The sequence below is a fragment of the Ambystoma mexicanum genome, chromosome 5q, assembly GCF_040938575.1.
Source record: "Ambystoma mexicanum isolate Mex_15411 chromosome 5q, UKY_AmexF1_1, whole genome shotgun sequence".
NCBI classification, from domain to species: Eukaryota; Metazoa; Chordata; class Amphibia; order Caudata; family Ambystomatidae; genus Ambystoma; species Ambystoma mexicanum.
Genome location: NC_090933.1, coordinates 62,178,473 through 62,200,283, shown reverse-complemented (window position 1 = coordinate 62,200,283; position 21,811 = coordinate 62,178,473). Strand labels below are relative to the sequence as shown.

At 50.0% G+C, this 21,811-nt stretch overlaps 1 protein-coding gene across 2 annotated transcripts in view; it reads left to right on the top strand.

Moving 5' to 3' along the window:
• LOC138497211 (uncharacterized) overlaps positions 1-21,811 on the top strand; it is an 835,962-nt gene that overhangs the window by 470,036 nt on the left and 344,115 nt on the right. For both annotated transcript variants that reach the window (XM_069620534.1, XM_069620535.1), the window contains one exon: positions 16,135-16,332. In XM_069620534.1, the coding sequence (XP_069476635.1) occupies positions 16,135-16,332 (198 nt within the window). The remainder of the gene's footprint in view (positions 1-16,134; positions 16,333-21,811) is intronic.

The following is a 21,811-nucleotide window of genomic DNA, read 5'->3' as shown; positions in this document are numbered from 1 at the left end:
CTTCATTGTCAAAGACCACACCGAAGACTGGATTTAAGAAGTGTTGAGACTGTGGCTCAAATGTCATTGACCGACCCACACCATGTATGTCTGTCGTGCCTCGGGGTGGAGCATAATTTTGCAGCCTGCTCCAAGTGCCAGACGATGACTGCAAAGGCCCTGAAAGAGCAAAAGGGGAAATTGGTGGTGGGTCAAAACCTCAGTCTCCATCTACCCCTACCAAAAAAACATCGCGGGAGGCGACACTCCTCGGAGGAAGAAAGTTAAATGATGGAGATCAAGGAGTGACTCCCACCACTCCTCCTCGTCAAAGTGTAAAAAGAGGCACCATTGGTCGCCTCCTTTTATATTTCGTCGCCTGACGCCTCCCGAGAGGGTATCTTGTCCCACAAAACAGTCCACACCGGCCGAATGGAAAGCTTTTAGAGCAGAAATGCTTAAAATATTTGTAAAGAGGGATTCAAGATGGCCGCCTGCAGGGAGTAGTCGTACTTGCGGAGCTCCCCTTCCCTGGACCTGGGAACGTGCCCACCACCCAGTCTGCGGGCTGCACCCTGGGGGGGATAAGAGGTTGGAAGGCACCCCGGAGCACGGGAGCATCGAGCGAGGCGGCGAGGAGGGCCGACTTTCCCCCCATGAAGATTGCTGCGCTGAGTCGGGGCCTGGGGGCCGGCGACGGCCGCGTCCTGGCGAGTGGAGCCACGCGTTCCAGTGCAGCGGCGGGAGGCCCCGCGGCGGGAGGCCCCGCGGCGGGAGGCAGCCTGGCGTCCGCCGCCTGAGAGGACTTAGCAACCCTGCTCCGGGTCGTCCCCGGGGGCTGCTCCATCGGGGCTGGCTTGAGGGCGGCTTTGTTGCGACGCCCTGATGCTGGGCGGAGTGTGGACCTGTGCGCGGAGAAGACCGCGGAGACGCCAGCCGGCTGGACAGCGGGACCTTGAAGTGTCAGGAAGCCAGCTGAAGGGAGACAGGCTTGCCCCCCTGTGCCTGGAGGTGGAGAGCACGGTGCGGCGGCTGACTCCTCTGGAGCCGAGGTGGCCAGCGGGCGGCCCGCAAGAGGAAAGTGGCTGGCGCGGGAGGTGGAAGAGGCCTGGCGGACGGGGCACGGGGGCCCGGTGGCGCCCGGGATGCAGCTGCAGAGGAGAGAGCCTCAGTGAGGAACGAGGCTTAGTCTGGGGCGGTAGGTGGAGACTATCGAAAGGGCTGCATGTGCAGCGGCCAGTAGGAGAATAGACACCCCGCGGCCAGCAAGCACGGGCGGTGGAGCGCTGCTGGGCTGATCTGAGCAGCAGAGGGCACGCTCCATGTGGGAGGAGAGCCCAGTGAGCGGACTGACCAGAGATCTGAGGTGAGCACTCTCATTAACAGGGGCCTCGGGTGGTGCTTGGGGGGGGGGGGGGGGGGGGTGGCCCTCGCCTCCTGGGAGAAGCCCCAGGAAGCGCCCTCACTCAGGAGAAGCAGAGAGTAGGCGCGCGCAAAACCCGGTGGAGCCACCCAGGACCTTGTAGACCCCCAAGAAGGGTGCAAAAGCTAGTGAATCCAGAGCCCAAGGGTTTGTGGTGAAGATTACACGTCTTGAGCGGGGAGCCACTAGGCCGCTGGAGCAACCACATCGGGCCCCAGGAAAGGGGTTGCAGCGAGCGGACGCGAGGCCCCTTCGCACAAGGCCTTCGCCAAGATGGCGGCGAAGCACAAAGGAAAGAGCGGGAAGGCTCTGCAGACTTCGGGGGACACCTCAGGCACTCTCCCCACTATATGGCCGCAGCAGGAGAGGAGGGAGGCAGCCGGAAGTGTGCAGGTCTGCGCAGAGGATGCAGATGCGACACCTGATGGGGGAGACTCTGCCGCGATATCGAGGCAAGATATAAGGAGAAATGCTTGCCCTGCAGACTAGCCTGACGAAAACCTTTCAGGAACAATTTCAACTCCTGCGGGCGGATCTTAACTCGGCCATGGGGGAGATTAAGCAGGAACTGCGGCATCAGGGCGAGCGCACAGACCTCTTGGAAACTGGGTTGCAGGGGATGGATAAGGAGGTGACGGCCCACGGCGAAGCACTCGAGAGGCTTGATGTAGCCACGAGGAATTTAGAGATCCAGATGGAGGATATGGAAAACTGGTCCCGTAGGGTCAACATTCAGATCAAAATGCTTCCGGAGACGGTGCAGGACAAGGACCTAAAAGGGGTGGTCCAAACCATTTTCGCCGGGATCTTAGGACTCTCACCCCAAGAGGCAGTGGAACTGGATATTGTGCAGAGGAGCTGTGCAAAAGCCTAGGGATGTCCTTGCGGCCTTTGCAAGATACGCTCAAAAGGAGGCAGTCTTACAAGGGGCAAGAAAGCAGGAGCCTATACAGTATAATAATCACCATATCGCCCTGTTCCAGGACCTGGCAGCCAGCACTCTGCAGAAGAGGCGCCAAATGGGCCCGATCCTCAAGGAGCTCAACAGCAAGGGGATTAAATACAAATGGACCTTCCCCTTCAGACTTGCGTTCGAGGTGGAGGGGATCCAAAAGCGAATTACCACATTGCAGGAAGGTGCGGATGTCCTCCGCATGGATCTCGAAGAGGCATCTACCAATGCGGAGGGGCGGCCCGGGTCCGTAGGGATGGGGTCAAAGCCCTGGCTGTGGTCAACAGTGGGGGAAAGGAGAAGGGGGGCGAAGCAGAACAGCAGTTTGCCTAAAGGAAGAAACGGAAATGGTCTGGGTGATATGGGGGGGGGGGGGGGGGGTGGGATCAGAGAGCCCGGGATGATTCATGAGCCAAACTACATCGCTAGTGTCGGGGGGGGGGGGGCGTGCATCTATGAATCAGAAAGGGTGGGGTATACCTGAGGGGATGGAGGGGGTGGGGATGGGAAGGGTAAGGCCTTCCCGAAGGGGAGAGGGAGGGGTGGGCAGGGGGGTGTGTTGGAGGGGGGGGCAGGGGAGGGAGGGGAATGGGCAGCAGTGGATCCCTTTTTACCCCCAGGGATGGAAAGGGGAGGGTTATTTCATGGTGAGAGGGAGCAGGTGGGCTTGGACGGGAATACTAGAGGCCCCATGTCCGGTGAGTATGCTGGTAGGGGGAGAGGGAGGGCGGAAGAAGATTAGCGAGTCGGGCAGATTAGCTCCCGTTCAAGTGGCTAACGCATAATGTGAGGGGTTTAAATTCCCCTCTCAAGAGGAAGAAACTGGAGCAATTTACGAGAGAGGGTCCTGACATTTTAGGCCTTCAGGAAACGCATCTCAGGCTGAAAGACCAGGGACGCCTAAAACTCAGGGGATTTGGCCAGATCCTTCAAGCATCGGGGAAAAGCAAGCCAGGAGGGGTTGCATTGGCCATCAGAGACACGGTGGGCTTCAGAGTCATAGAAACTATAAGGGATAAGGAGGGCCGGTACGTCATAGTCAAGGGGACCCACCAGGACGCCCCATACACGGTAGCAGTGGTATACGCCCCAAACGCTGGGCAGGAGCAATTTTTGAGGCGAGTACTTGGGGTACTGGAGGATAAGGCTTGGGGGCAAATCATCCTGCTGGGAGACCTCAACATAGCCTGGGAGAGGGGGCGGGACAGATCAGGGGACCCCACGAGAGGAGGGGGCGCTGTGATGTCGGCGCGCCTCAAAGAAAGAATAGGTGGCGTAGGCCTGAGAGATGTCTGGTGGGAGCTGAAGAGGGAGGAAGGTTATACTTACCTCTCAGGGGTCCACGGGTCCCAATCCAGGATCGACTACATCTGGGTCACATCCAGTCTGGTGGGTAGAGTTGGAGAGGTGGTAACGGGTCCCATCGGCATAGCGGACCACAAGGTGGTCTCAATGTGGATGCTTCTCGGGCACAGGGAGAGGGGGGTGTGGTCTTGGAAGTGCCCAGCATATCTCTTTTAGAGACCCAACATTTTTGAGCTCAATAAAAAGGGGGATACTGGAGAAGGGACGAGATAAGATGCCTTTAAGGCCACGATGAGGGGGAAATCATAGCGTCTGCAGCACAGAGGAAGAGGCTACTGGCGGTGTTGGAAACGCAGCTAGAGAGTGAAGTCAAAAAAGCTAGGCAGCAGGCGGGAGCGGTCCCTAGCAGGGCAGCTATGAGGGAGTATCGTAGAGCATTGGGACAGTTGGAAATTCTTCGTACTAAAAAGGCAGAGGGAGCGCTCCTCCGTGTTCGTCAGAAATTTTACACTAAAGCGAATAAGGCTGACGCACTTCTTGCACGTTTACTGAGAGGGGCCCACTCTAGAAATACAATTACGGCCCTTAAAGCAGGCTCAGGGAGAGTGACAAGAAACATTAGTACAATTTTACGAGTCCCTCTACGCGTCACAGGAGCCTCGAGTAGGCCTACAGTTGGAGTTTCTGGAAAAGACGGAGATGGGAAAGATTGGGACAGAGGCGCTCTACCTACTCAACAGGGAGATGCGGGGGGGGGGAGAGGAAGTGAGAAAGGTGATTTTTAACCTCCCATTAAATAAGGGCCCGGATGGTTACACCGCGGCTTTTTACAAAACGTTTGCGTCCACATTGGTTCCCCGTTTGACTAGCCTCTATAATACATTTAGATCAACGGGGAGAATAACTCTGACCATGGAGGAGGCAAGACTGACCCTTATTTTGAAGCCGAATAAGGACCCTGAAGAGAGGGCCTCCTACAGGGCTATAGCGTTAACTTGGATGCCAAAATATTCACCAAACTCTTGGCCAATAGGCTGGAGGGTGTTCTCCCAGGACTGATCCATCCGGATCAAGCGGGGTTTATGAAGGGCTGTCAGACAGCGGATAACATCAGTAGGGTGGCCCATTTAGTGGAAAAAGCCAACCGGACGGACACTCCAGCGGTCCTCTTATCGTTGGATGCAGAAAAAGCGTTTGACTGTGTGGAGTGGTCCTTTTTATTCAGGACGATGCAAAAAATTGGCTTTGAGGGGGAGTTCTTACGCATGGTCCCGGCCAACTATCAGGCTCCGGCTATGAGAATAGCCGTGAACGGAGTCATGTCTCGTCCCTTTAAACAGTGCACGGGCACCAAACAGGGCTGCCCCCTGTCACCAATGCTTTACGCAATCTATCTGGAGCCTCTTGCGGGCAATCAGGGAGGCCAGGGAGATGCAGGGCATCCCATTTGGGGGGAGGGAACACAAGGTGGCTGCATTCACTGACGATATGTTGTTAACATTGACGGCACCCCGGGAGTCTATCTGTTTTCTTTTCTGTTGTTGAAAATGAATTAAAAAAATTCCCCAAAAATAAATGTGTATATTTGTAAAGGGAAAACCCATGGCAAGCCATGCTCTTATCGTGCCTTCCAAAGAAGCTGGTAAGTAAAGGGCTCGAGCCAAATCCTGCGCGCCCTTGAACCCGGGACAAAGGCCTGATCCACATAGAGGCGTCGAGGCATCTAGTTGCTGACAAGTCATCGGAGGATCCTTCGAGCCGAAAACATGAGCACAAGTCGAGGTCGTTGACGCCTGCTACGCCCTCGATGCCAGCCACAAGCCCTCGACATCGGCGCCACCTTCGCCGGCAGCGCCATCAATGGCAGCTGCGCCACCAATGCGAGCTGCAATCTCGATGCCAGCTGTACCAGCGATGCCCAGCACTCCTGCTAAATGTATGACGCCATTAAAGTCATGAAAGATTTTGACTATCCCTCGAGCGTCGAATCCACAATTTCTCAAATCATTGATACCTGAAAACGTATATTCCTTTAACAAGGAAAGAATATTTATAATCTCTCACTTCAATGTGAGGAGAATGAACCCTCAGGCAACGAAGCACCCTTTGGGCTCCAGTTTGGTATGCCAAATGTACCTGAAATCCTCATTTCGGAAGTATCAAGGTTTGAAAGACCTTATGACAATTTACAGCTGGCCAGTGGGGTGGATACCTCACCTGAGCTAGATTGTGGAAGACTAGAGGCAGGGGAACACGCTGATGCTTCATGTAGACAGCTAATGTCCAAGGTGGTAGACTACATGGGGTGGAGTAGGCCTCCTTTACCTTTTGAGCAGGATGATCTGACATGCATACTGGATAAGGGTCCACAGATGAATCCTATACTGCCTTTCCACATTGCTCTCCAAAAGGTGGCAGCCAATTGGGAGATGCCAGAGACCAATCCGGCTGTGAATAAGAATCTGACCAAAAAATACCACCCTTCCAGTAGTGACCCAGACTACCTGTCTAAACACCCCATGCCAGATAGTCTGGTGGTACAAGCAGCTACTGCGACAACCAAGCAAGCAGCTTACCCTACTATCCCTCCAGATAGAGACGACAAAAGAGTAGATGGATGGGCAAGAAAAGTATTTTCTGCAGGGAGTATGGCGCTCAAGTAAACCAACTCCACACGTGCCCTTGCAAAATTCTGATTCACTCTATGGGACTGCATTTCCATGGCAGCAGAGCACATTCCTGAGGGGGAAGAAAGACTAATTCTTGGCCATAATTGGAGACAACAAAGCAGCCATGTGAGTCTCTTCAATTGGGTCTAGATTCTGCTGACGGCAGCGTGAGCCTTTTTTCCCACTCTCACATGTATTTTGATGTGTTTTACCCTTGTTTTCTTTGGTTATGGTGTCTAACCAACTCCATAGGCATCATCTTTTACAATTGTGTCACAGAGCACCTTCAGTGCAGTGACACAGGGAAGTCTTTTAGACTTCCCAAGGTTTAAATACCTTCTTTGGGATCAACTACTGTTTCCCAGAACAGTAGAGTGAAATTGACTTCACTTAGCCCTGTAAATTTCTATCTAGACCCAACACGCCCTATCTTACAATAGAGTGCTGGACGGGTTACTTGGTATCCTCTATGTCTAGTTACTCATGTAACAGTCAAATGTTACCCTTTCCTCTCAGAATGGCTGGTGGCAGTGTTAGGCAGAGTTTGTATGCAGTACCCTTTGGGACTACTACACACAACTGACTACAGGTGTAAGCAAAACCAACCTTTGGTATAAGTCTGTACTACAGTTTTTGGTATCAGAGCTGAGCAGCCAGGCTTATCTCAAGAGGGAATGTGATCTGTAAGGATGCTACACAGAGGTCTACAATCACAAGTATTCAAAATAAACTCTTACACTCAAGGTTTCTTGGTTAAACACTTAATGTATTCAATAGTCAGTTGTAAAACATTCACTAGAAGGAGGCAGTTAAATATCACTCATCAATACACTTCAATACTATACTCGTTAAGTTTCTGAGGCATTCAAACTACTTTGAAGGAGGAGCAAAAGGGCATTCAGAATACTTTGAAGGAGGAGCAAAAAGGAATGAGTTCAGAACATAAAAGAATTAAAATTGTATTAGACCTTGTAGATACTTTGAGTTCACCAGAAGAGTCTGTTCAATTCAATAGGATAGGCCAAAGTCAATGGGCTAAAGTCTTGGATAGGTAAAAACAGTTCTTGCAAGTAAACAGTAAAGTCTCTGTAGAAGTTCTTAGAAGTAGTTTGTAAGCAGAAGAATTATACGTTGAGTCACAAGCTGATTAGGCCTGCTAGTTGCGAAGGCTTCAAGCACTTTCACCATGAGCGGTAAGTACACTGTTACGTTTCACAGTACCTTTTCAAATGAAGAAAAAGATGCAGCTGAAGACTTCTTTTCCTGGCAGTTCCTGCAGATCTTGCTGTTCCTGAGCCTCAGTCGTGGGGACAAGAGAGAGGACGTTGCGGGTGGGCGGGCTCCTGCACTGCACGGGGACTAATCAAAAAGCTGGTACTTGGCGAATCTTCAATTCCGGTAGCTGTAGTAAAGCACACAAGCTTGTGTCCCTCTCTCTGGTTATTTGGTTTCCAGGAGCACTCTGAGGAAAAAACAACCAGCTCCTAGAATGGTATCCAGGTGGCTTACGGGTCGAGTTGATTGGGCCCACCAACTCAAACGGAGAGGTCGTCCTTGTAGGGCTTTGCTGTTGAGATGAATTTAGCAATTCGGACCTGCAGCAGGGCTTCACCGGGCAAACCAACGGTCCAGGAGTTGCAGCAGCCGTCCTCTTCAAGCTAGTCTTCGGTTCTTTTGTTCCAGTGGTCGACTCTGCCTTCCAAGCCAAGAGACTCTCCTTTTATCCAGTTCTCTCCGATTCATTCCAGCCTAGCTGCCACTCACCCAGCAGGGTGGCTGTCTTTGCCGGACATCCAGCCAATCACGCCAGAGTGAATGTGGGTCTCCTAGGAGACTATGCACCGGGAGTTTCGGGCACCTCCCTTGCTTCCTGCCCAACCCAGACACTCTGGAGCCAGAGGTGGTTTTCAGTCCTGAAGCCTGCCAAAGGCAATGAAACCAAGGGACCAAACCTGGTTTGGGGTACAGGGTAAATCTTGAGGAGGACCTTTCCATAAAGAAAAGGAGGGAAAAAAAAGACTGGGTCGCTTTTAAACAAAGGGGGCTCAGACTCCATCTTGAAAAACATGGCCTGCGCGATTTAACACAATATACTCCATAGGCATAATCTTTTTAAATTGTGACACACCGCACCTTCAGAGCAGTGGCAGAGGGACGTCTTTCAGATTTCCCAAAGGTTTAAACATACTTTGGATAACTGTTTCCAAGAGCAGTAAAGTGAAATTGACTTTACTTAACTTTGTAACTTTCTAGACCCAACACACCTATTGTACAATAGGGTGCTGGAGGGGTTACGTAGTATCCCCTTTGTCTAGTTTCTAATGTAACATTTTTATGTTACCCGTTCCTTGATAAAACGGCTGGTGGCTGTAGTCTACCTTTAATTACCGCAGTGTGCTTTTACGGTGGGCTGCGTTCGCAGCTACAGTAAAGCACACAAGGGTGCCATTTTTGTCAAAATGGCCCCAGTCTTCTTTTTTCGCCATTTCTTTGTGGAAAGGTCCTCCTCGAGATTTACTCTGCACCCCAAACCAGGTTTGGTCCCTTTGTTCATTTTGTCTTTGACAGGATTCACAAGTGAAGCCCACCTCTGGGTCCTTTATGTCCGGCAATGACAGCCACCCTGCTGTTTAACTGACAGCTATGCTGGAATGAATGGGAGAAACCTGCATAAAAGGCGAGGCTTTTTGGCTTAGAAGGCAGTGTCTACCACTGGACGAATCTGAAGAACAACTTGGAAGAGACGCCGGCTGCAACTCATGGACTTTTGGTTTGCCCGTTGAAGCCCTGCTGCTGTGGTGAAGCTCTGAATTCGCCTTGACTAGAGAAGCCCTGTAAGGACGACTTGTCCCCTTGAGTTGGTGGGACCAATCAACTCCAAAGTAAGCCCGTCTGGACATCCTCTGGCAGCTGGTTGTATTTCCACTGCTGCTGGAACCGAAGAGCCAGGGAGAGGAACACCAGATTCTGTGCATTGCTTTGAAGTTGGCAAAGAGCTGCAGGAAGATCCTTCGGACTCCCAGGAAGCAGGACTGACTGACTGAGCCTGAGCCACCTCAACAGAGTGCTGGACCCTAGATGAAAGGAAAGCCCATCTCGACAGCCAAAGGTTTGCAGTGGTGCTATTTGCTGAGACGCGAGGAGCTGAAACCGCAAAGTGCCTCTGAATAGAAGTTGGTCCTTTCCTGTCACCGACCGTCCCACTGTGTTGCAGGAGTCCCCCACAAGTCTTCCCTCTTGTCCCCAGGACTGAGGCCCAGGAACAACAGGATCTGAAGAGCCACACAGGAACAGAAGCCAGCTGGAACCATTTCTTCTAACCAAAGATGCTGTATAGTCGAAGAACGGATCTCTTGTTGTGGTAGCCTTACTTGATCTCAGTTGAGGCTTGTCTCGGTTGCTTCTGTATTGTTGCTAACAGCTTCTTTCCCTCACAAACCTAATCAGCTTGTGGCCCTACGTTGATTTCTTATTTTCTACAAGGATTTCTACAATATGGTGCAAGACTTTTACCAACCTGTAAGAAGTGCCTCAGCTTGCCTAGACTTTTGTCCAATTGACTTTGGCCTGGCCTGGCTCCTCGAATGAGACTTCTTCCCTCCGACTTGGTGTTTGGTCTTCCTTACAGGAAGGGGGTTAACTTGCTTGGCATTGGGGGGTTGCCAACAGTGTGTACCTGCTTCAGAATATTTGTGTGATCTCTTGTCTTCTAATAACCTTTTTCGTTGACCTACTCCTAAGTATTGCTCTAAAAGCAACAATGATCTATTAATGTCCACCATGTCCTAGCTATTTAAGTCACTTGAGGGTGTAGGAATTGTCTGCGTGCCATCCCAAATGGGTATTTACTGATTTAGAGAAACTAAGTGTATTTTGGAGTGTATTTGTGTTACGATTATATTGCCCCTTCTGAAGGCTTACTCAAAATGACTGTAAAATGTTATTGTTTAATCAAGAAACCTGGTGTGTAATGGTTTATTTGAATACTTGTCACTGAATCTGTGTAACTCCCCTACTGCCCACATTGACCCCTCTTGAGATAAGCCGGGCTGCTCATCAGGCTACCAACCCCTGTAGTACAGACTTATACCAAAGGTTGGGTTCCTATTGCCAGGAGTTCAGGGTTGTTGTAGTGCACCCAAAGGGTACTGCTCCAAATATTGCATAATACACTTATCAAAAGCTCCAGTTCATCAAAGCTGTACAGGATACTTCCTTGGGGAAAAGCTTGATACCCGATGTGAAGGCTCTAGATATTCTGCAGATGGCAAAGCAATTTCCGAGTGCCCAGCAACTCCCGGCCTTCGATTTGTTTTGTTTATGTTGCTCGCCTCATGGCATTCTCCATTTCTTCTCTGGTGCCGGAGGCCCGCCTGAGAATGAGATCCCTTCAATGGTACCAGTTCTCAGGAAAGATTTCAGACCTACTTCAGGTTCCAAGCAGGGTCCCAGAGGATCTTCTGTGGGGGGCCTTCAAGGACAATATTCTGAAGGGAGAACTCTAATGGCAATCATGGCCGGTGATAACAGTAGTGACAGACGCCTCACTCATGGGGTGAGGAGCCCATACCAACAATCTGACAGTCAGCAGTCGTTTGTCTCCATCGGAGTCCAAACAACATACCAATCATTTGGAGCTGATGGCAATCGGACTAGCGCTGAAGGTCTTCCTGCCCTCTGTACGGGGAAAGAATGTCCTAATAATGACGGACAACGCAGTGGCCATGTACTACCTCAACAAGAGGTGTAGGGACACTACCACTGTGCAAAGAGGCAATGCAGCTCTTGTACTGGGCAATTCAAGAGTGAATAGCTCTATCAGCAGTTTACCTGGCTGGAGAAGAGAACACAGCAGCGGATGCTCTGACCAGGCACATCAGTGTCCCCGAGTCGGAATTAGCTCAGGAAGTCCTTCAAGAGATCTTCACCCTTTGGGCAATCCCTCAAGTGTATCTGTTCGCAACCAGTGTCAACCAGATGTGTGAACTGTATTGCTCAAGGGGATTTACTACAAGGAGCTCTAGGAGATGCGTTCATAGTGGATTGGGAGTTGCCACTCAAGTCCCCGTCATTCCTCAGTTGATCAGGTGGTTTAATGAAGTTAGGGAAACACATGATCTTAATTGCCCCGGATTGGGCCAGGAGGACATGGTACCTGGACCTTCCGGACATGTCCATCTGCCCTCCAATCCGTCTTCCACAACGAGAGGGCCTTCTCTCACCAGACGGTCGGTTTTAGGAAGAATTCTCATAACTGTGCTAATTCCTCTCTACCATAGAGATCCCCCAGATCTTCTTGCTGAACTTTGGGACTTTGTACTTTTAATTCTATTTGTTTTCTGTGTTTGTTTCTTTTGATTATGGAGTCTGTCTAACTCCATAGGCATCATCTTTTCATTTGTCACACTGCACCCTCAGTGCAGTGGCACAGGGAAACCTTTTCAGGCTTTCCCTAGGTTTAAATACTTTCTCTGGGATAAACTACTGTTTCCCAGAGAATGTAAAGTTAAATTGACTTTACTAGTCTTTTTAAATTCCTTGACCCAGCACACCCTATCTTCCAATAAAGTGCTGGAGGGGTTACCTAGTTTCCCCTATGTCTAGAAACTCCAGTATCAGTCAAATGCAACCCTTTCCTCTAGAAATGGCTGGTGACAGTGGTTTTACAACTAACTACCATGATTTTTCCCGACCACGAACACCGGTAGCTAAAAATCGCGGGAGCCATGTTTTTCAAGATGGCGCCTTAAGCCTCTTTGTTTAAACGGGTCCCGGTCTTCTTTTTTCGCCTTTTTTTTTTGGAAAGGTCCTTCTCGAGTTCTCTGCACGCCAAAGCAGGTTTGGTCCCTTTGTTTATATGCCTTTGGTGGGCTTCAGGAAAGAAGTCAGGCCTTTGCGTTGACTGTCTGGGGTGGGCAGGAAGTGAGGGAGGTGCCCGCAACTCCCTGTGCTTGGTCTCCTAGGAGACCCAAATGTACTCTGGCGTGATTGGGGGGCTGGCTGTCCGGCAAGGACAGCCACCCTGCTGGGTGAGTGACAGGCTGGAATGAAAGGGAGAAAACTGTTTAAAAGGACGAGTCTCCAGGACTGGAAGGCAGTCGACCACTGGAATGAAAACTGAAGACGAGCTGGAAGAGGACGGCTGCTGCAACCACTGGAGCATTGGTCTGCCCGGTGAAGCCCGGCTGCAACCCCGAATTGCCAGATCTCCACTCGACGGAGATGCTCCTTCAAGGACGGCTTCTTCCTTTGAGTTGGTGGGACCAATCAACTCAGCAAACACCTGGTTACCATTCTCGGAGGGTTCTACGTTATTTTGCCGCAGTATTTTTCATCGCAGGTTTTTTCATCGCTGTATTTTTTTCAAAAAACTATTTTTTTGGGGGGGGTTACCCCCCAAACCCCCTTTTTTTTATTTTTTATTCCCTTACACCCACAACCATATATTTCATTTTTAACCCCCCTCACCCCCCCCCCAAAAAAACCTGCGATGAAAAATACCACGGTGAAATACGTGTATACCTCTCGGAGCTGGTTAAGGTTTAACCAGGGAGAGGGAAACCCATTTGTGTTTGCAAGCCAGTTACTTGAGCTGAAGTGATGCCATTTTGTCTGCTCCGACGACAATCCTGTGCAGTGCAGGAGTCCCCCGACGTCCTCCCTCTTGTCCCCACGACTGAGGCTCGGGAACAGCGAGAACTGCCAGGAACCAATGTCTTCAGCTGCATCTATTTGCTTCACTTTAAGGTACTGTGCCTTCCGGTTGAGAGATCCTAAGTTTTCACATCTTGCAGGCCTAATCGGCTTGTGACCCAGCAGATCTATCTTTTTCATCTGAACTACTTCTAAAAACTTTTACAAAGACGTTCCAATCTGTACCAGAACTGTGCTGTCCTATCCAAGAACACTAGACTGTTGACTTTGGCCCTGCCTATTGAATTGAACTGACCCTCCTGGTACATTGAACCTTTGCATTATATAAGAGAAGTGTTTTCTAACCCTTTGTACAACCCTATGCTTTTTAATCCTATGTTAAACAAGTGAAGTGCCTTTTGGCTCCTTTTTCAGGGGAGCTCAAACTGTCCCTACAACTTTGAGTTATGTACTGTAGTATAGTATATTGGTGTTTAATATTGATTTGATTTCTACTAGTGAATGTTTTCTAAATGAATGTTTAAATAAATGTGTAAATATTGTTTACCAAGAAACCTTGAGTGTAAGTGTCTACTTGTACTACTGTGATTGTGATACATCTGTGTAACTTCTTCTACTGCTCACATTCCCTATTGGGATAAGCCTGGCTGCTCAGCTCGCTACCAAATGTGTGTGCTACAGACTTATACCAAAGGTTGGACCTGTAGTCCTAGTTGTGTGTAGTGGTCCCAGAGGGTACTGCATGTAATTCTGCTTAACACTGCTCCTGCCAGACACCCTGGAGCCAGAGGTGGGCTTCACTCGTGATTCCTGCCAAAGAAAAAATGAACAAAGGGACCAAACCTGGTTTGGCGCACAGAGTAAATCTCAAGAACCTTTCTACAAAGAAATGGCAAAAAAAGACTGGGCCATTTTGACAAAAATGCCACCCTTGGTTGCTTTGCCGCATCCCACAGTAAATGCACACCACGGTAGTCAAAAGTAGACCACTGCTACATCCATTCATCGAGGAAAGGGTAACATCATTGTTACATGAGAAGCTAGACGAAGGCCTCCAGCACCCAATTGTAAGATAGTGTGTGCTGGGTCTAGAAAGTTACAAGTGGAAGTAAACTCAATTTCACTTCACTGCTCTTGGAAACAGTAGTTCATCCAACAGAAGGTATTTAAACATTTGGGAAATCTGGAGGACCTCCCTGTGTCACTGCACTGAAGATGCTGTGTGGTTTCACAATATTAAAAGATGATGGCGTTTCAGACTCCACAACCAAAAGAAACAGTTCAAAATCATATTAAAATACATGAGAGAGTGGGGGGAAAGGGTCTTGCTCTCTCCAGGCAAAAAAATGAAAGTCCTAGAGTCCAGCAAAAGAGCTGAGGGTCTCTAAATTAGAGAGTAATTGGCACATTTCTGAGAATTCTCCCTAACGGACACCTGCTGCGACTCCTGGACCGTTGGTTTGCCCTGTGAAGCCCTGCTGCTATACTGAAGCTCTGAATTTGCCTCAACTAGAGATCCCTGCAAGGACGACTTCTCCTTTTGGGTTGGTTGGACCAATCAACCCAAAAGTGAACTCTCCTGGACATCCTCTCGCAGATTGCTGCTACTGGAACCTGTTTCCAGGGACATCGAACATCCGATCGAGTGCATCGCTTTTAAGTCTGACTCTAGGATGATCCTCCAGACGCCCCAGCAAGCAGGACTGACCAAGCCTGAACGACCTCAACAGTGTGCTGGACCCCAGATGCGAGGAAGTCCAAGAAGGTATCCGGTAACCGCGGTGGTGCTATTTACGAGAGTCTGGAGGAGCTGAAACCGCAAAGATCTGCTGATCTGAAGTTTTCCCATTGCTGCCGCCAACCTTCTAGTCGTAGTGCAGAAGTCCCCAGACGTCCTCCCTCTTGTCCCCACGACTGAGGCCCAGGAGCAACAGGATCTGCAGACCTACACAGGAACAGAAGCCGGCTGGAACCAATTTCCTATAACCGATGGTACTGTAAAACTAAGGGGATTTACCTCTTCTTGTGTAGCCATTCTAGCTCTCAGTTGAGACTTGTCTTGGTTGCCATTGCAGAGTTGCGTGCAGCTTTCTCTCACACGCCTTCCAACTTGTGGTCCTACAGTGATTTCATTTTCTACAAAGACTTCTAAAACTTTGCAAGACATTTTACCTACCTACAAGAAGTGCTTCAGCTTCCTGTAGACTTTTGCTCAACTAACTTTGCCTTTCTGGCTCCCCGAATGACTCTTCTTACCTCAGACTTTGTGCTTTAACTATCCCTCAAAAGGGTCACACATTTGATAACTTGTGGGGCTGGTAAGGGGCTAATTTACTTAGCATTGGGGGTTCAAAAGTCCTTACCTGCTTATGAAATATATTGACCATTGTCTTATTCTCTCAGCTTCACCTTTTTACCCTAAATCTCAGTATTGCTCTAATGTACCAGTGATAAACAGCTAGGACAATGTGGAGATTGATTTAAGTCACCTGAGGGTGTAGGCAGTGTCTTTGTGCCATCCCCAATGGATATCAACTGATTTAAGTGTGTGTAATTTGAAGTATATTTACATGTTTTGCTCCCTCCTAAAGAAGGCTTATTCAACTGTTTAATAATTGTTTAATCAAGAAACCTTGTTTGCAAGTGTTTATTTGCATACCGTTACTGTGAAACTGTTACAAAGCTACAGCTCACATTGACCCCTCTTGATAGTGACTGAGCAGCCAGGCTTATCTCAACTTGTGTAGTGCATGCTTGTACCAAAGGTTGTGTTAACTATTGATAAGGAGGGCAAGGCTGGTGCAGTCTCCCACAGAGTACTGCATACAATCTTGCCTAACAACCTGGTTCCAAATGTTAGTGTATTTTTCATTTGGCAAATTGTATTAAAGATTGTTGAGGATTTTTAAAGTGTTATGATGATTTTCATGGAAATAGAATTGATAAATTGTATAATAATTTTAGATGGAATTAATTTTGTTTCTTTTCTTTTGCTAGTTATTGAATGTTTTGTATAGAATGTGTCATGTCCTTTTTAGTGTTCTCAGGTTTAATTTTAACTGAAAGTATGTTAATATTAATAAACCAATGAAAAACTTTTTTGCTGTTTTGGTTTAAGATCCAATCGCCAAATAAAATCTGGTGTATTTCAGGTCAACAGAGGAGTTATGACAATGCACGGAGTCAACAAGAGCATGAACTTCAAAGACGTTCCTTGAAGAACATGGGACTAAAAGATTCCTCCCTCTGGGGGACAGACGAATGGAATAGACTTTTCTTGGGCCGTGCCAATAGGAATGTTCGGCGACAAACTTTTGAGAAGGATCCACCACCTTGGAATTCGTCTTCTGGTAAGTTGAATTTTATGCTCCTAGCCTTCGTGACTGCCTACTTCAGTGTGTGTAATGCAGCAAAGCTCCCACCATATTTCCTGTTCTATACAAGTCACTACATGGTTTGCCCTTAACTCATTTGTTTCATGAATGCCAGCGCACAGTTTTTGGGGAATTCAGAAATGCTAAAGCCATTCATTATGTGGTTATTTTGAAATGTAGGATTCAAAAAATATATAGTCATGTTTATTTTTTTTTTTTATGTCCTCTCTGTGAAACCTCACATTACAAATTTAAAAACGCCTTTACTTTTGAAAAAACAGACTAAAATTGATTCGTTGTCACTTAAAGATCTCTGCATGAAATAAAAGTAATTAAAAGAAATATTTACGTTAAAAAGCAATTCAATTATTTAGAATATTAGCAAAACATTAGTTACAAAAAATGCACAGCAGCAGTTTTCAGTGAAATGTGTTTTCCTGCAGGAATCGTCTTACAAGTATTTGTCGTCCTATCATGCATGAAGTGTGCAAAATAGTCCTCAGGAGGTTGTAGCTTAAAGTGAGTCTTGGGTATAATTTAATTTTGGTGCAGATTCTCCCCACTTGCGCGTCCCCCAGCACTTTTGCTGGACTCTTGGATTTTTGATCAGTTAGCCCGAGGGTGGGATCCTTTTTCAACTCACTTTTACTTCAAATCTGGGAAAAATGTTCATCCCTTTTGTATCTTTTGGGAGTAATTATTTGCTCCACCTTTTAATTCCTCTGCTGTTAGGGAGATTTATCATTTGTATGCTTCATCCCCCCTCCTTGTGAGACCCCCAGCACCTTTTGCTGGACTTTTTCTGATATCCTGCATGAGTTGAGCCTTTCCACTCATTCATACTTATGGGCTCTGTATTTTGCAACTCTATTCTTTGTATTTTACCTATCCAATGGAGTCTATTTTCCTCCATCAACTCTTAAAGGCACCTGTATTTTAATATTGCAGCACACTGCTCCTTATAGGCAGTGTTGGTGAGGAACCCTTTTTTCAAAAATGTAGCAGGCGCCCCTTTCCATGAAGAACATGGCATGATAACCTGTTCTGTGTTTATTTTTTTATTTTTTTCCCACTTTGAGAGTTTCCAGCCATTGCCTTTTGCTCACTGTACCTTTCACAGATGGGAAACATCCATTTGCATATCAGGCTTTGTCCCACCCACATGGGCAGTACCAAAATGCTATGGCAATTCCCTCCTGTACAAAGCTGCCAACAGCAACCCCATACACGTGTTTCAGCTTTGTTGGGCCTCACCAGTGAGGTGGAGCTGTGGGGAAAAAAAACGCAGAACAGGTTATCATTCCATGTACTCTTACGTCCCGTCACCTTTACTGCATGGGAGCACCTTCCAAGGGACGGAAGACAGAACATTTTTCAACAGAAAAAACCTTCCCGTTTAAATTTAGAGGCGTGCAGGGGTGCGGCCCTGGGAGCCTGCGATGCCCCAACTCCGCCGCCACACCCCAGTCCCCTTTTCCGCGTTGACGGGAACGGCCGAATTCACTAGCACTCCTGGGTTTGGCTTCGGCCATGTAAATCCACACGCGGATGATACTTCTCTTCTGTCTTTTTTGTCTTTTTATCATTCCTCGGGTGTCACGCTCCTCCCCGGCGCATGTGGACTTCTACAGGATTCAGCAGGTGTCCATCCTGCGACGGGCTCTTCCCGACTAAAGACCCCCACACCCTCTGCCTACGCTGCCTTGGCCGAGACCACAGCTGGCAAACTTGTACCGCGTGCAACAAGCTCTCCTCAAGGTCTCTGAAGAACAGACTAGCCAGGTGGAGGAAGCTCTTCCACAGATCAACTCTAGAGGCCCTAAAGGACTTCGTCTATCATCAATCCGGGCCCAAGGTAGGGCGACTCTTTTCCAGTGCACCCCACAACGGGGACGCCTTCCCAAGGATTCGCCCGCGCGGGAGGGACAGCCCAGGTCCTTGTACCAGCACAAGTACAGAGGCTAAATTAGTGACAGTGCTAAGGGACCGGAAGGTTTTGTTACCAGGTCTTCACCCAATGGGCTACGCCCTAGTACCGGCAACATGTCTGAGGGGGCGGCTATACGCAGTTCTACCGCCAGATCCGCCAAGGGCGAAAAGCCTACCGGGCCCCTTGATTCACACTGAAGTGTCCTGGATGGGGCGGGGCCCAGCAAGCTGAGCAACACAACACAGGCACGTGGAAGGCAGATTGAAAAAATGGCCACCGTGCCAGAAAATCCAGACATATGGCCAACGCCACTCCAGGGAATACAGCAGGTGGAGGATCGTGTCAAGGTGGGACTGGTGTCAACAAGGTATGTGGCCTACAGCTTACCCTCCCTTCGCGCAAAGCAGGTTCCTGCTGCGTCCATATGGGCAGGGCACGCAACGGCTCCAGCAGCCCCTCGCTACCCCATCAATATCGCCTACCATCAATCTGGCCTGTGAGGACGGTTCCTCAGGCTCATTAAATCTCCTCGGATGGGGGACATCCTCTGGGATGCCATCAGGGACGTGCTCCCGCCAATGACTCCGGCACTGCAGGCTCTGGTGCAGACGCCCCTGGCCCATGTTCAGCCTCATGTCCAGGCAGTTCCGCAACAGCCTCTGGTCTCCACATCGCAGCTCCCAACTCCTCTCCGCCGGTCCCTGACCAGCAGGACCCTCGGGCAGACAGATGAGGAGGACCCCGAAACGCCATCTTCAGCCGAGGCCTTCCACGAACGTCTGTCAGGGCTGGCAGAGTACTTGGTCCTTCCTCGACCCGAGGTCGAACAACCTCGCAGAAGTCCTCAAGCTACCTCTAGTGACCAGAACGGGGATCCCGATGCAGAAGAAGGTAGTCGCCTTGGCCAAGAAGGGTTGGCTCGAGCCCCACTCAGTCCAGCCGGTTAACAAACGCTTGCACGCCAAGTACAGGCAGATGGTGGGGGATACTCTTGCATCAGCCCATTCTCAGCCACACTCCTCGGTGATCGCTGCAGCATCACTATACTCCAAGCCTCAGTCGTGCTCACCCTCCTCCTATGCGGTGCTGCTAGGCAAGGAGGAGAAGATCTTGGAGGCGTATGGAGAAGAAGCTTTATTCCAACGTGTCCTTGCACCTTCCTCAAGCCAATGCGGAGCCATGCTGGCAACCGTTAATCGGAGGCTCGGGCGGGAAATTGCGGATTTCCTCCCAGAGCCAATCACGATTCAAGGTGGGATTGGCAGAGGCCAAGATGGTGGCGCAGGACATCATGGAGTCCATCTTGGCCTACATTGATACCTCTGGACGTGCTATCTGCATTGCCACGGACATGAGAAGAACGGCCTGGCTCTGGGCTACGAAATTCAACGTGGGTGTCCAGGAACGCATCTTAGATCTCAAGTTCGAAGGGGGTGACCTCTTCCACTGCACAACAGACGAGGAGCTGGACAAAAAGATAAACCGCTCACAAACAGCCAAGTCTTCATCCAGCCTGACCAAGACCACTCCCAAAACGTTTGAGTCACAGCAGTGCTCTGACAAGGGGCATACATACGAAGGGTTCCGTGTCTTGCAAAAACGGATGTCCAGGCAGACTGACCGTTCGTCGACTCAACATCGGCGCAAACAACAAAAAGGGAGGGGGGAGAGTAAGGGCTTTTCCAGTCCCCCTCCTCTGCAACAACCTCGGAGGGAAAGAAGGCATGACACGCCCCTCCAGGTCCACGTGTCTCCAGTGGGGGTGCAGGCTTGCTCTCCATGCACATTTCTGGCGCCACAATTTTGCGGAAACCTGGATCCTCTCTGGTCTCCACTGGGTACTGCCCCTCCTCCACTCCCACAAGTTGGGACAGCAACTCTTTTGGCGGAGATCCGGTCGCTCATCGAGAGCCAGGCAGTGGAAGTCCCAGCGAGGCTTGGGCTTTACTCCAGGAGTTTCGCCGTTCAGAGGAAGAACCAGGCGGGCCTGAGAGTTGTGCTGGACCTTTCCACCCTCAACCTCTCCCTACCTCTACAAAAATTCAGGATGGTTATGCCAGCTTTGATAGCAGAGACATTTTGTAAGGGAGAACTGGGTGTGCTCCCTGGATCTGAAGGACGCGTACCTACATGTCCCGATCTGGCAGCCTCCTTGTTCTTTTCTACAATTCAGGATCATGGGCTACCATTTTCAATACAAGGTGCTTCCTTTTGGCCTCAACTCTGCCCCCAGGGTCTTAACCAGGCTGATGGTCGCAGGGCCAACACATATACCCGTACCTCGAAGACTGGCTCGCCAGGGTGACGTCTCCGGAAGCAGTGCACCATACTTCCCACGCTCTTATGAACACACTGCACAAGCTGGGTTTTTCGCTCAACCTCAAGAAGCCGAAGCTGCAGCCCACACAGAGACTGACCTTCTTGGGTCTCATTTGGGACACATGCTCTGAGAGAGGTTTTCCCCCTCAGAGGACAAGATCACGGCCCTCAAGAGGGCCACCGCACACTTCCTCAGCAGAGAAGTGACCTTGGCCTGGTGGTACCAACACCTACTGGGTTTCATGGCAGCAATCCTCTAGGCCGCCCCCCACGAGAGACTCTGGATGAGGAGGATTCAGTGGCACTTTGCAGCCTCTTGGAACCAGGAGCGAGGCTCTCGGTCAGAGATGATCAACGTTCCTCCATCACTTCGCCCGGACCTCACATGGTGGTCCAGGGACTGCAACCTTCGACTGGGCAAGCCTTTCCGGCAACATACCCCGCAGGTCACCATCACCACGGACTCCACTCTCGAGGGTTGGTGGGGCCCCCCTCGAGCTGACCACTGTGTCCATGGCACCTGGACCCGGCAGGAGTACCATATTAATTGGCTGGAACTGAAGGCGATCTTGCTAGCTCTGAGAGCCTTCTTCCCGGTTATCGAGGGCAAGGTCGTCCTCATTCAGATAGACAACTCGACCAGCATGTTCTGTGTCAACAAGCAGGGAGGTACCAGATCCCCTCCCCCACCCCCACTGTGCAGGCTCACAGTCAGCATGTGGGAATGGGCCCTGGAGAACAATTACCTCACAGCTGTCCACATGCCAGGGGATTCCAACCTGGAAGCAGACGGGCTCCGCAGATTGGGTGCGGACAACTACGAGTGGCAGTTGAACGACCTAGTACTGCAGGAAATCTTTTACAAGTGGGGACAACCCCAGGTGGACCAGTTTGCCTCCTGGGACAACAGGAAGTGCCAACTGTTTGCTTCCTGGCTGGGTCAGGTCCCGGGCTCCCTAGGCGATGCATTCCAGATTCAGTGGGACGGAATGAAGGCATACGCCTTCCTGCCCACACCACTGATACACAGGGTGATATGCAAGATCAATGAATCTTGTCACCTCAGCATCATTCTAATAGCACCATAGTGGCCGGGCAGGCCATGATTCTCCGAGCTGTTCACCCGCTCGGTGAGGCCGCCAATTTGCCTCCCGACTGGGCCAGCACATCTTCTGGCGCAGCGGGGGGGGGGGGGGGGCAGGGTCA